The sequence below is a fragment of the Vanellus vanellus genome, assembly GCF_965231255.1.
Source record: "Vanellus vanellus genome assembly, chromosome: 2".
Taxonomy (NCBI): Eukaryota; Metazoa; Chordata; class Aves; order Charadriiformes; family Charadriidae; genus Vanellus; species Vanellus vanellus.
In genome coordinates this window covers 133,461,055-133,476,689 of record NC_138906.1, presented here as the reverse complement: position 1 = coordinate 133,476,689, position 15,635 = coordinate 133,461,055, and the positions used below count along the sequence as shown (strand labels likewise).

At 38.9% G+C, this 15,635-nt stretch overlaps 1 protein-coding gene across 1 annotated transcript in view; it reads right to left on the bottom strand.

The window, feature by feature from the left end:
• Positions 1–2,558: 2,558 nt before the first annotated feature.
• The window catches only part of LOC309686525 (uncharacterized protein), a gene marked incomplete at its 5' end in the record, with an annotated part of 15,933 nt that continues 2,856 nt past the window's right edge, over positions 2,559–15,635 (bottom strand). Inside the window, 7 exons of the mRNA XM_082499233.1 lie at positions 2,559–4,970; positions 10,884–11,007; positions 11,122–11,264; positions 13,584–13,756; positions 14,241–14,306; positions 14,712–14,806; positions 14,892–14,988. Coding sequence (XP_082355359.1) covers positions 4,147–4,970; positions 10,884–11,007; positions 11,122–11,264; positions 13,584–13,756; positions 14,241–14,306; positions 14,712–14,806; positions 14,892–14,988 — 1,522 coding nt within the window. The 3' untranslated portion in view covers positions 2,559–4,146. The remainder of the gene's footprint in view (positions 4,971–10,883; positions 11,008–11,121; positions 11,265–13,583; positions 13,757–14,240; positions 14,307–14,711; positions 14,807–14,891; positions 14,989–15,635) is intronic.

Here is a 15,635-nt window from a genome sequence, read left to right as displayed (position 1 = left end):
CTTCCAAGTTCAAAGTAAGACTTCTCCATTTTCATTTCCAATACAGCTACTTTCGCAGGGGTTGGAAACACAGCGGAGGGTGCAGGGGGCCGAGGAGGGGCCCTGTTGTGCGGCTCTGCACTGACATCTGCTGCCAGAGCGAGAGCAGAATTACCCCAGGCAGCGCCGAGGTGGCTCAGGTTGTGATTGTGTCACGTTCACGTGGGACACACATTTTTGAAATTACTCTCCTGCTTGTACCCCACTTACATCGGTTCTCACTGCAAAGTGGTGTCAGAGCCCACAAACCGGATTGTTTTTTGCCAAAACTAAAGGAGGAAGTTTTATTACAGCATCACACCTGGTGAGCATCAGCCACCCATGGGTCCTCAGGCCTCAAGAGCAGTCCTGTGTGAATCCTCCCTGAACAGGGCTGCTGCAGCTCTTGGCTTCTCGGCCCCAACTGTTTCATCACACAGATCCTCTTCCACTGTGCTTCAGAGACTGCCAGTGTGGGCAGCTGCAGGCATCTAAAGGGATTTTGGTGGGGAGAGTGGGGGGTGTCTATGCCCAGACCTGCACTCTGAAAAACCCTTCACTCAGCTGTCAAATAAACCTGAACTCCAGAACGATTCTATGATCCAAATGTAACCAAAGAGCCTTATTTTCTTTTCATCTGTTTGTGTGCATTAAGACTTTAGGACCAAGAGATTTTACTTAACCGTAACAGCAACTAACTCATGTCTGAAGTTCTGGAAACAAAGCATTACCTATCTTTGCTTTTCTTGGGGACTTTAAGTTGGTAGGAGGTCTCCAAAAGTGTCTCACACAGTCCAAGGGTGTGAGGGCAGTACTGGCTGCCTTCTTTTAAATCCCAGAGGAAGCATTTCAAATAATGTTGACACTTCCCAAAGATGTGCAATCCTTAAAGTCATTCCTCACCAGCTCCAGGCCCTCTTCAGAAAGCAGATAACTATGTACTACCTTTCAAAAAAGGCACACCTGCCATTATTTTGCAGATGAGAAAAAGCCAAGAAAGTCTTCCTCTCAAGCCTCTGCTTGGCTGCTGTGGGGAGTGCTTGCTCATGAAGTCAAATTTAGGTATTTGTTTTCCTCCTGAGCCTGCAACTGCCTGGTGCCTGGAAGAGCTTCCTGACAGTCACACCATGCGCTGCTCATGGACTCAACTGCCTCAGCTACAGGACAGGAAGTACTGTACAGAGAGAAATGCGAAATATATTGGGATAGCAACACGCTGCTTAGGACACCTACTTAGGGATATGACAGCTTTTGGCCCTTACCTTTGCGCTGGTTTAATATTTCATGCGTGTTACCAGAAAGCAGGGATCAGAGTTCATTGCGCCCTGTACCTCTTAACTACAGAATAAGTTTTTAATTTTTTTCCCTCGACACTCCTATAAGAGAGCTATAAAAAAGGCTTCCACCTGAACTGTCTGATAGTTTGGAGGACAGGGTGCTGTCCTGGAAGAAGGAAGGTTGACCACTTTCAAGCTGAGGAGGATGCAATCTCTTCCCTTTCCTGAGTGAGTACTTCAAGCTGTCATGAAAGGAGGAGGAGCAAGTGGGGTGAATGAGTGGACCACTCTATTGCACCATTCCCTTCTCTATCTCTACCCAAGCATTAAGAGAGAAGAAAGCCCCTTGCTTGGTTCTTTCCGAGAACGGAGGGCACATGGTGCTGGATAAATCACTGCACAAAGATATGAGTGAGGTAGTTGTATGGGACCTTGCTTCAACTTGCCTTTGTCCTTAAAGTCCTCCCAAACTTGCTGGCTCAGCCCGCTCAGCAACCTGTTTTGGAATGCATCCTGTGTTTGCCAGTGTGCGTTGCAGGGGTAGGCATCTCTCAGGGGTCTGTCTAGCAGTGCAACAACTGATTTTTGAACACGTAGGTTAACCATCAGTCTCCTGATTCCCACAAACGTCACCTGTAACTTCATGCCTGCAGGAGCATCGGTGTCCCAGGACTGTGTAGAAGAAAGGAGAGTTCGAGAGGCATTGCTCCAGAGGCTGATTTTTGCCGATGAAGCTAATCTTATTCACAGGCCACCAACGTAACATGGAGTGCAAGTAAAAGAGAATCTACCTTGAAATCTAAATTCCCTTTTGCGAAGGTTTGTGAGAGGAGTTACTCCTCCTGACTAGACATCTGTGGTCTATTCTCATTAAGCCCTGTGTGTCCGGTCTGCTGCGCTTTGCTGTCATAGGGAGAGCTCTGCAGGAGGAGGGAAAGCGGCAAAGGAGGGGATGGCACTATGTAACATCGCTTCACTTCTGGGAGCCACTGGTTCTGCAGCTTGGTGCACTGACTTCAAAGCAAAAAGGGTCAGATGAATTGAGTATTAAAAAAAAAAATAATCACAGCATGTCTTAAACAAAAAAATATATATTATTCACAATCTCCAGGAATAATTTATAACTAACAGAATGTAGTGTGTTATTTCGTTACCCATTGCTTTAAATGTGGATGGATTCTTGAAAATGAAACCGATAACATACTTTAAAGATAAATCTTAATTAGCAGGAAAACTGGATCATCTGGACTTCTCTGAAGCAGGTAAAGTAAAACACTTTTTATTTCAAGAAATATTGCTTCTAGACTTTCCCGAAGCCAGAATTGTTCTATAAAAGTATCACAGAAATATTATACAAGATTTAAAAACACAGTTTGTATCCTAGTAACTTAAAACCTATGTACAAATAGCATCATTCATGACCATAAATACGTTTTTCTATCAATCAGCCCATGACACATACATCAGATAAAGAGCTAGTCATTTTAACATATGTACAGAGTCCATCAAAAAGACTGCTTCTTAAAATTATTAAAATCCTACTAGAAGAACCTCCTTTTTAAAAAGTTTCAACTTAAAATACAATGCAATGATGTAAGTTTAACCTGCAGTGCTTGCAATAGCCAAAAATTACTCACTACACTACATAACATGTAACAGATAGGAAACACACCCATGAACGGGACACCACAGAATTACATCTGTTTGAAGTAATTCTCTTTTGTTGTTGTTGTACTAATTAATTAGAAATTTATAAGAAAGCAAGGGAAGATACTAAGTTTTGAGTAATACAGATTTTCAAAGTCGTTTTCGTATTATATTTTATAAAATTTAATGTTTGGTAAAGTTGAAGAAAAAATTTAGAATACAACAACAAATATTATCTAAACTACTATTTTTTACCTCATGTGCCTTTTGTATCTAGAATAATGTAAATCTAACATGATTTTATCATTCCCTTTAATGCCTGTTCAAAACAAAACAAAAAGAATTTAAGTCTCAGAATTCTAATAATGCTTTCAAGATATTGTTCGAGATAATAAAAATCAGATGTGGTGACAAGCGTATATGTATTGATGTAAACCTTTCTACTAGTATCAGCAAGGAAAAGAAAAAGTCAAAAAACCATGGATTTTTAATACTGACAATATCAACATATAGGGAAACAATCCAATTTAAACAAATCCTCCTACAGTTAACAATCATTAGCCGTACCTTTCTGAGAGCAAATTTAATTAAATCAAAGTAACAAAAACATGCAATATTTTTTGCTAAAATAATATTCAGTCTGTTTCCACAATCCATGCTGATTACCTCTTTCCTGTCAACCTATTAATTGGTTTCACAATTACACGAGTCAATGAGCAAACTAAGAACATGTAAGGTATTAGGTTCATAAATGGTATGGCATACAGGTTTTAAAAGTGCATTTTACTCAAAAATGTGACATTAGCAATTTCCAGTGGTTAAAATAATTTATGAAAGAGACATTATGCAGATTGGGTGGACTGAAACATTCATTCGTGGTGGGATCATTTGGAAATAGGGAAAGTATCTTGGAACATCCTCTTCAAAGAAATAAGTTTGAGCTGGCGGAGAATGTGCTACTGCATTTGAAAGTTAACACTGTTTCTTTTCATCAAAAACTGGAAATCTTGCTTCCCAGTGGGGAGAATTACTGTGAAAATATGTGCGTGTGAATAAAACGAATGCACACAGACAAATACTGAAACGGGCTCAATTTAGCTGCAAAACGTATCTACAATAAACATGGAATGTCAGTTGTCATGATTACCTTTATTAGTTTGCTAATAAGAAAAAGGAGAACTTATTTAATGGTTTACAGCTTGATCTAATCCAAGAAGGGTGGAGCTGAGGCACTGCCTTCTACATTTAGGATTTGTGAAGTTTCCCCTGCAAGACTCTGTTCCGTTTTTTTAAAGAAAGTTCCTGTTTTCTGGGTACGGATAGATGAATCCCTAATGGATACGTTTACAGCCTGATGAACGAGGGGTTCGTCAGACCTCACGGGAAGATATAGTTGATCTTCAAATATATCTTCCACTGCATCACTGCCCTGATGAGCATCTTTTTGAGGAATGCTGATGGGTTGTAGCATGAAGCTGTGCCGGGACTCCAACTCTATCAAGCCGTTTCCACTGAAATCCATATCAAAACGGTCCGATTCTTTATCCTCCATCCATTTTTCAGCTTGATGATTATTTCTCCAGTGTGCGTCATTCAAACTACTTTTCTCAGGAATATCGTTGTTTAATTCAAGTTTCCTCTCCTGACTTAAATTCACTGTGCTCAAAGCGAGGGCTGCAAAGTCCGTTGGCACAATAAGCTGCAAGTCTTCTGCAGGCAGGCCGCTCGATTCTTCAGCAGAAGTCATTTCCACCAAGGCAAACGGCGTGGACGATTCGTCCCCATCCCCGTTGCTTCGAGCAGTGTTAGCCTTGTCTGTTTTATTTTGCTGGTAGTAACCGTTCAGCAGTGCAAACATTCTATCTACATCCTTCAAGTAATTAGTCCAGTCAGCCAGACTAAGTCTATAGTTGTATCTGTATTCATATACACTTTCATTCACACTGTACAAGTCTTCCAGTCCTTGCCAGTCGATGTCACCAGTGAAACTGGGCAGGTTAGCCTTCCCATCCATCCCATAACTGTCCTCTGTTGAAAGAAAGAATAAAGCCTAATGGTGAACACCAGTTTAAAAGTGCAAGCAAAGCTTCCATGGGTGTTTCTGCTCCAATTTGCTTGAAAGCATCACTATTCATAATATATGTATCTCAAAATGGAAGACGCTCCACATCTTCTGTCATCATATTAATGGTTCTGGCCTCAAGTCTGTTCACAGCTCCTGCTGAACACACAATGAGAAACTCCCTGTCTTCTGCTACATTCTTGGACTGATTAAAAAAGAGCAAAATCTGGTCTAACGGGGCTTTGTCGTGGCAATCAGAGATAAATGTTTCCTCTGATATTTCAAGACAGGAAAGGTGTTCAATACACAAATAATCCATTTGCCTTTCCTGAACACTCCACCAAAATATGGAATAAATGAACAATGGTTAAATATAAAAGATGGGACTAACTCTGAAAGCCGTCAGTGACCTGAACTTCAACACCACCAGCAGGAATTTGGTGTCTAGGTGACTCGAGACATATGGTCTACAAACCAACCAGCCACATTTTATTTAATAAATGATAGACAAAGGTAGTATTTTATTTACTTTGTAAACATTCATTTTAATTAACATGGAGCAATTAGGAGAAATAAAAGCTGCAAAAACTTGGTGTGAATTAATTTATAGGACTGCACCACTCTGTAAAATAGTGTCAAAACATACATAGATATAGAACCTCCTAAAGGTTGTTGGTTTTTTTTTTTTTTGTAATTTTAAAAAAAAAGCTTTCAAAGAAAATGTCTAACAGCTTTATCAAATAATAAGTTTGAATAAAGGGCATACATACGAGTCTATAAGTAGCAATGGAGCTGCATTTTATATTGATCACAGTCAGAAAAAGCAAAGACATGAAGGAAACTCATTTCCAAAAGAGTTTTAAAAGTCACTACAGTGACCCGGATTATCAAATGTAGTGTGAATTTTTATATTGACAAGTAACACTGAACACCACTATTTCATTTTATTCACTGTGCAGACTGTGTTCAGTCCAAGGATTTTATCAACAAAGTGGACTACAAGGAAAAACTAATCAGATAATGTAAAAGCCTGTCAGGGAAAGTGGCAAATTTGTCCTTACAAATGGCGCTGCAGGCAATATTTAGTAATTAGCTCACTCAGATGACTTACTGTCTTTCTGAAAATTGTACAGGCTAGCAGTAATTAGCTTGGAAGTTCAAGTGGCTATAGTCCAACAGCGTGAACTCAGCACAAATGTTTATCTATATTGAACCCTTCATCCCCATCTTGGCATCTCCATTAGTTTATTTGCCTTTTAACTTCGCCTTTCTCATTGTTCAGGTAAAGCAGAAAATACAACTTGTATCTATCACAGCTTATATTCTTTGCTTCTTCACGAGCTTGGGATTTCACAGTGGAAAGAATTTCTCCAATATTTAGTCCATAATATGGAAAGTCAGAGAAAACTTATGGTTGGAAAAAAACTAGAGATTTTCTTATGACGAGGGGCTTTATTCTGCTCCCACCAAATGGAGACCACTTTCATTACTTGGAAACACCTGAATCTTAGATCCGGTTGTTATTAGTTCACTTAATAAAACAGCTGTAAATATTTTACAATGTAAAATTTCAATATCTTATTTTTTTTAAAGCAAGTTCTAGAAATATTTTTCTTTGCAAGTACTTTTGCAAACTCCCCATAACAGGAAGAAACACGAGCTTTTTGGATTTGGTAGGACAGGTATGACAGAGCATCTTCCTTCTTTCTTATCCTAAAGTAGACAAAAGAAATGAAATCATGGCATGGCCACACGAGAGCCGTCTTTGTAAGTCAAATTATGGATAATTTGTTTCCTGAAACAAAAAGTAATTAAATACTGCAGAGGTTTCAAGAAAGATATCTTACTATTCCAGTGCTTAGAGACATAAAAGACCCTAAAAAACACCATAGGAAGGGATGCATTTTTGAGGAATTTAGTCACCAAACCCTGTAAGATATTAAGCACACTGCACATGCGACAGTATTTAAATTTTGCTGTGTTATTATTTGTATTGATAGTTTCAAAATTTTTTTTTTCTTTGCCAAATCAGAGCCTGTATAGGAAAACAAACTGCTGTAGGAACAGTCAGTGGCCAAAGCGGTTTGGTATGTGAGACACTGAGACTGGTGTGCTGCCGTTTGACCAGTAAGAGGTTTGGGGACGGACCAGGGCACTGGGGGGCAAAGGAAGGGCCAGAAAGGTGCCTTTGGGCCCAGAGGAGCCTCTCCTGCCTGTCCCAGGTGGCGGGACAAGGGGTTGAGCTGGGCAAGCTGGGGTGGCATGGTGGGCAGCGGGAAGGTCTGGGAGCTGGTGAGGAGAAGCAGGGTTTCCATCAGCTTCAGCAGCAGGGCAACGGGACTGTGCTGTGCAGAAGTGAGATCAGCAAGGAGTTTGCTGTATTCCTACAAAATATCTCAAAGGATGACAGAGCTACACGGTCCTTCATGTTAGATCTGCTTTTTCCCCTCTAAATGTGAGACTCTTTCTGCAGTCTCAGAGGAGCTTCACAGCTGGGAAGGCACTGGGAATTGTTCCGTGTTCTTCACGTCAAGCAGAAAAAAAATTGTTTAAACACATGGGACAGAGGTAACTTGTATCCATACATGTTAAACAAATAGGAAAGCAATGTTTTAAGGTCCTAGAGCTGGTTGTATGTTGGTTGACTGAGTCACAGATTAATTCCACAACTTAGCAGCAAGCACGAAAAGTTGCCACAACTTAGCAGTAAGCACAAAAAGTTTTCCACTGAAATCAAAGCCAACAGGGGGAAGAAGAGAGGAAAGAAAAGGTTTTCCCCTGTAAGGAATCTCATTACAAATAGGTGTGAAACGGGAAAGTGCAGATGAGTTGCATTTGAGTAGCAGCACGGCAGTGATCAATATTTTGGAATCTCTCAGCTATACCATAAACCCAAAAGAGAGAAAAATTGTTGCCAACTGTTCACAGTAATACATATTCTGATTTTTTAAAATAAAGCATTAGCTAAGCTTCACTCTCCAATTATCATTCCCTGGAGTCCCATAATGCCATCCACAGCTGTGTTGCCTCAAAACTGGTAAGGGATTTGTATATATTTCCACTAAGACTAAAGGCAAGTAGGTAGAGTCATCTCCTTGGTGGCTTTGAAAGACCTCAGACAAGCAGGAGAGGAGAGAGGATAGTGCAGTTCCCATATCCTGTTATCCTCCATATCTGCAAGGTCATGTTCTGTCCATCAAAAGACACAGGTGACACCAGTTCTTTTTAAACTGTTTCTGTTTTAAACACCCCCCGAGCAATTTCCGCCAGGATGGGGCTTGAATTGAAATGTTGAACTTGAGCGTCTGTGTATATGGAGGAACTGGGTGGCTGGAATGTAATGGCAGAGAGTAATATCATTTTTTTTATATACTATACCTGCTATTTATCCCAGTAGCAGAATGTTTACTGACTTGGTATCAGAAGTTAAAATGTTTTCATAACTAAATAGTGTAGCAAGATATAAATTAAAGATTAATCTTGTGTGCTCTACTATTTCATGCAATCCTACAATTCAAAAATGCCATTTCTGTTAGATCTGCAGTTAAAATGAGGAATGTTTAGAAGAACGTCTTCTAATGAAAGACTTAAAAGCATAATTACAGGGAATACTTTCTATCATTGCAGTAACCAGTTCCCACCAGGCTGTAACAAGCAATGCAAACAAATGGGATACAACCAAACAAAAGTTTATCTTTTTCCTAGATCCCAAAGTGAGAAAATACAAAATTGGCTGCAAGGAAAAAATAGCTGCTTAAATTGGAGATCTATAAAACATTGAAATACATTATCTTAATTGTTCCCTGGCTGTTGGGAGCTAATGACAAGGTTCTTCTCAAGAAGACCCTGTGAAAAAAGTTTTATGTAGACTCGTATACTCCTTGGACCTGGTTTACATCTCAAGCAAATAATGTATACCAGGAGCTACTCCACCAGAGTGCATGGAGTCGAAAACATATATAACTGATAGACTGTGAGAAGATACCAAGTATAAATATGACACTTGTCAGATGACTTCTAATCTGTTTTTTTTCCCTGAGTACAAGTATTGTTCACTGAACAGCAAGCGCAGTGCTGTTAAGACCTGAGTTTTTTCAGTGTCTTCAGGCTTTTGCTTTATGTTTGACAGGTTCCTTCAGCAGGAGGAACTGGACTCTGCGTGATAAACGTGTAGGTATGATACATACACTGGCAAAGAGATAAATACATTTGCAAATAGCAGTCTTTCATGTATTACTCAGGTTCAAGCATTACGTATAAAAAACTTCCACTGGTGCCCTCTCCTCAGCTCAAATATTACAACCTTTTTAAGAAATTTTGTTTCATGCACATGTAATCTGGTCTGAAAGCATCAGCCCCCCGGCCCAAAGGAGCCTCATCTTTCTGCTACACGTATTGAACTGTCTCCTGCTGGCTTCTGAGCGCGTGCTGATCACATTGAGCCCTGCTTTTGCTTAAAGCAGCGTCTGCCAACATTTCCTAAAGCCAGTGAAAAGATTTTACTTTCCTCCCATAGGTGTGATTAGGCTCTTTGGATACATATACATCAGAAAATTTTTTAAGTACATTTGTTTTGCGTTTAAAAAGCAGCTGCATAGACTTCCTAAATAAAACCAGAAAAAAACCCCACAACCCATCCAAAATCAACCCAACAACAGGAAAACAACCCAAAAAAAGGGCGATTCTTTTTGTGTCATTTTCCGTGTGTAAACATCTAAGAAATACAGGCATGAAATATGAGCTGTATGAAGTCTTGCTATGACAATGAGCTACGTTAAATGCAGAATGGGAGATCTAAAAAACAATGGCCAAGTTCAGTGTAGAGTAGTTAGAAAATGCATGCATCAAAAGCTATGCTGTGTGCAACGTGGCAGGATACAGACATTAGTTGAAATGGACTGGAGTCATGCAATTATTTGGAAAGAAGCTGCTGAGGAGAATAAAAAAGTGTGGATACCTGTGTGGATCATAGCTTCCTCCATCTTTATTTCCTGATATAGGAAAATACAAGAGTAATTTTTGTTAGTGTTTAGAACTTGTAAAAACCATTCACAATGTAGTTTTCCATGCACAGCATCTAATTCCTAAAAAGAAATGTACTGTGTTAAATAAAGACAGAGCTGCAGTCCAACAAAGACTTCCTGGAAGTTTTATATAAAAGAACTGAAAAACCACAGTTTTTCAAAAATAATAAAACCCCCAAACAATTAGATATTGTAAAAAAGAGAAACATCTGTAGCTGAAGAAAGAGATACAAGATGCAACACCGCAAAATATCTAGAAGGGAATAGTCCTGTAAAAAAAATCACAATGTTCGATCAACCAAATTTAAGTGCAATGAATTCCAGAGTTACAAAGTATAAATACCAGCTATTTTTGCACTCAGAGACTCTTGTAAAGAAATATTGCTTTCCTCAGAAATGGAGGAGACTATGGCTGATTAGGAGTTTGCAATGTTAATGTGGTGTAGAGCCTGAGGTTGTTCCTATAGGTGGACAGCAGTTGGAATAAACACAGGATTTAATACCTCATCTCCTACTGGGAGGCAAAAACTAACCAAATAAACCCTGCAACAGAGAAAAGAGTTACAGCTATGAAGATCTGCATTGTTATTGATGAGCTCAAATAACATGAGAACCTTTCTGCAGCATTTCTGTCAAATGTTGTTTTTCGCCATCAGTATCTGTCTAGAATAACCTGTGCAAACTTGCAAAGAAGCTTCCTGGTCATGCAGTTCTGAAGGATGGTGGATGTGGATCATTCTGAACTATTCAGAGCAACACTAAGGAGGGCAACACTTCATGTATACAATTAGTACTTAAGCAGATTTCAAAAAAAAAGGAATAAAATGGAAATAAACACTTTTATCTGTCTTGTACCTGTTTCAAGTCCCTTTGGCCTCGGATTGCACTGCTTATAACCTTGACAACTCCGTAGTTCCATTAGCTGTATGTGTAATTGATTCAAAATGCCTCGTTCCACTGTATGTACTGTATTCGTCAGCTGAGAAAAAGAGGAATGGAGGGAAAAAATACTTGTTAGCAGAAACAACAAAAAAACCCCACAAAACTAGAGGAGTTTGGTGAAGAATATTTTGGAACAGGGAAAGGGGTTTACCTGATAGGGATCAGTGTTCATATCAAAATATTCCAAGAATCCAGTCGCAAATTCACAAAAGAGAAAATTGTGGGTGTCATTAACTGTTCGCAAACACCAGTAAGTGTTGTTATTCGAGCTTGTGCAAGCACAGAATGAACCCACTGTAATTAAAGGAACAAGTTATTAGTTTTCAGTGAAAAACAATATGCTCTTTTCTTCTACTGGTGAAACTTTTATAGGTTTTCATGTACTTAAATTCTAGACCAATTTAAGAAAAAATCTATTTGAATAATGCTAGATTCTCATCTAAAACAGAATAAACGTTGCCAATATAGTTTTCACAAACATACGGTTAATCAAAGCAGAAGATAGTGAATCCTATAGTTAATGAGGGATATTCTGTTCTGAGTTATATATGGTTTAATGGCATTGAGCAGAATGCAGACTTTACAAAAAACCAACACAAATCCCGATCCTTATGATTTCTGTACAGGATTCTTTGGAATTGCTTCCTGTATATAAGATACTGTTTCCCCCTACAATTAGTAGAGCCTCTGAGATGCAAGTACAACAGAAAATTACAGAAGTACAACAGAAAATTACAGAATTATAAGCACTACTGAGGAAGGTCCAACTGCGCCTTGATATAAAAGTGAGAGGGAAATGACACAGCAGGCAAGAAAGAGTGAGGCAGAGTGCGGGAACGAGGCAAGTGGCAGAGGTTAGGCAAGGAAGAGATGGGTTTGCAAGCGGGGAGCATGCCTGGCACCTTGAATGCAGGCAAGACGGAAGAAGCAAGATGGGAAGGAAGGCCGATGCCTCATTTTAAGCAGCTCTCCTTTACTGGCTTGAGTTTTCCACTTCACTGTTATTTTGAACTGCAATCCCTCATTTAATTTATTTGACACACAAATAAGAAGGAAATGGAATCATTCGGTTAAGCCTTTGTAGAGCAATCCCAAACAGCGTAACTGGATTACATCTTGTTTTCACTTTTCAACCTGGGGAAACTTAGGAAATCCACTCCAAACTGAAGACACCTGGATCCAGGTGTCACAGCAGCCATAGAGGTGACCTGGGTATATCTTGTTTATAATCTTGTTCTGCCAGCAGAAAAGGCTGTAAGAAAGGTATCTCTCTTAATTTTCAAACAAACTGCTAACAAAGTTTGGCTGTAGAAGAATCTCTCTTTAATTCCAATAATAAAATATTAAGATTGCCTTAGATTTTTATTTAGAATTATTTAGATTTGTTCTTAGTACTGTGGCTAGCTGTGACAGTATGAATGTTTTGAACAAACTTCTTAAAAATAGTAATGGTACTGGACCTTTTTATCTGTGTAATGTGTGTCAATACCTTAGTTCTTCTTTAAGTTATGGACTGTGTCAAAGGGACATTGTTTTTACCCCATGACTGTTGCTAGAGCATTACCAGAATGCACAGCAATATGAGAATGCTTTTCATAACTGTTACTCCACAGTTAAAAAGTAATAAGCCAATGTAATTGCTGTCTTTAAAACAAAAATCGTGCATATGACTGCTTTAGGGACATTCTAAAACGTAAAAAGTATATTAACAGAAGTTCTAGTGCAATCAGAACAGATTACCACTAGGAGACATCTTTCTGCAAATGAAAAATTGCTCTTAGCAAATTTTCTGCTTGGAGTCAAGTATGTTGTAACTTAATCACCATTTGATCTTCAAGTTTCCAAAAGTAAAGGTTTCAATCAATCACTTTTCTTCCTCCGCCACCAAAGATGAGAAAGGTGTTGTTTTGCTAATGCTAAATACCGAGAAATGTCGAAGCATGCCTCAATAGGATGGTTATCTATATACCCTGAAGTTTAAAGGAACTTTTCTAGCTATAATATTTTGTTCTTATGCACCAGGTGAGTATTCCACAGTTCTGATTTTTAAATTCTTTGAGAATACAAAAAATGGGAATAATGGGAAGAATTCATAAGGGATAGTATCTGTATTTTCTTCACAGCGAGGTAAGTTGTTTGATACACTTTGAAACTAAAGTGATCAAATTAAAGTAGACCTCTTATGTGCTGAAGTTTGTGACAAAATTAAAAGTCAAGTGACAAAAAGGATTTATGACAACTGGAAGAATAAGGTTTTTATTAATGGCTGGGAACACAATTAAAATTCCTAGACATATTTGGCCATCTTGATCTCCAAGAGATCACACAAATCTCAGTGGCTGGTCATGTAAGTCTATCTTTTAGAGGCCAACTCTCCTTTTGCTTCTGCGGTGTTTAGCATCGAGCTTCTCGTGATAGTTTCATGTAAATAAGTAATGCAACAATAACAATCATACTCAAGTGACAGTCTTCCTTCATACTTCAGGATAACTGCAGAAACATCATTACTAAGGGCCAGTTCTTCAAAATAATGCTCTGATAGCATGGAGTGGGAACTCCGTAACACAGCAGAGGATAACCTAGATCACGTGTTCACATGGACATAAGACTTACAGTTCCAGAATGGTGCTGTTTGCCAGTGGTTGTTGTCATGGGTAAAACACGTCAGTCCAGGAAGGCTACACTCATCTCCTTTCTTCTGGCGCTTTTTCCCTTTCCTTTCCTTCTTCCTTCTCCGATTCTCTTTGAACAGCTGCAGTTTGCCATCCACTTCCTGTGCTGCTTCTCTGTTCAGAAAGAAAGTTTGGCACGGCTGAGAGACAACAGTCTCTATTTGGTTAACAACAGCATTAGCAGTTTTTACATCTTTCTGGCTTCTTTAAAGATGAGAGGATGAGAATATGCCCTTCTTCTAGCTCAGCTTCCGCCCCAGCTGTTGTGACAAGGCCTTCTCTTCAGTAAGCGTGAGAAATGATGCACTGTTGCATTTAGGCTTAACTAGAACTTTTTAACAATCGTGAGGTCAATCGGCTTCTGAAATGATTAATTTAATCCTTTTTCTATCAATAGGTTTTAAAATTATTATCCATAAACTTTCATGAGTCTGCCCAAAATTACTGAAGGTTTCTTGTGAGAGCTTGCTTGTGACCTTTTCTTTCCCTCGCCTCCTCCCTTCCCCTCTCCACAAAAAAAACCCAACCCCCACCAAATTATATTTATTCAGTCACCAAAAAACCAGCTGAGAGAGTGAGAGGATAATAACAATCTTACTTGAAGGGATGAAGATGGCTCTTGAGTTTCTCTTGGGCCTTTACCCCTTTCTCTTTGTTGTAATAGCTACAGGGAATATTATTAGGAATTACCAGTCATGAAACCATTTTCAACACAGAACCAAACCAGAAACATGCCATCTATGATATTTTCTTAAGGAACTACACAAAATGACTTATGATTTTCACTACATTTAAAGAAGTTACATCCATGTCAGTGATTATAGCAAAACTACAGCGGGGTTCAAATATGTAAGTAGAATACAAACATATTTAAACTTAAAATTTTAACATCTTCTTTTGATCCACAGTAGCTTCTACTCTTAAAAGGAACCTAACTAGAATGAGTACCTACAGTGGTTATAAATATCAATAAAGCTTATGTTCTTTCTTTTCCATCTCAGAAAACTTGGAAAACGTGTAAACCTTAGTAAGCGGTGTAGCTTTCAGTGTTTAATGCTGTCTCTCTTACCTCTGTTTACTACAATCACATTCATCTGGTTTTCTTCTTTTTAGGTGTCCTCTAACTTCCCTCAAATTCTTAATTTTGTCTTGGAGGGCTTCGATCTGCAGAGAATATTTCCAAGTCAGAATTATTCTTTGCAAAGGTAGCAGTGCAAAGACTTCACTCAGATTTTAAAATACCTCTTACCTCCTTATCAATGTAAGCCTTGTGGTCCTTCCAGGCTCTAGCGGATTGGTACAGCTCCCTTTCACAGTGAATAGTGTCATTTGGAAGAATAAAACATCTGTGGACATGAGTTTAATAAATAGGAAAAAGAAGGTCAGTGGTTTCCCAATTGCCTACCCATTTCTTCTCTTTCTCCTAACATTCAAAAGCTATTCTTTGTTATAGTCTGTTAAGAAGTAAATAAAGTCTACAAGGTCTTCTTATGTTGACTTAGTAATATTAATAATTGCTTCAATATGTTTTCTCTGCAAAACAAAATAATAAAGGAAAAATCCTCATGCATGACAGATGCTCTGGGCCTGCTGAGCAAAAACACAATGGCAATGCCATCTTGGAGATTCTTAATCCAATCAGTAAAGAAACTGAAACTGAAATAAAAATCTGCTCAGAATTTAAAGCCTCTTGTTAAACCAAACGTGCCATTTTTTATTTAACCACCAGCTGCTGAGAAATATATTCTTCTTGCCACATGAATGTGACTCATCTTTCAAATATGCAAAACGGTCAAGGACAGACCATACAGTCAATGTGCTAAAGATCAATATAATCAATAAAGATGATTAAGAATAAATGTCAGAGCAAAGAGTTCAAATAAGTGGTTAAAAATGGACAGGGCAGGGCAGGGCAGGGAGGGGGGGGGGGGGGAGAGAGAAGGGGAGGGGAGGGGAGGGGAGGGGAGGAGAGGAGAGGAGAGGAGAGGAGAGG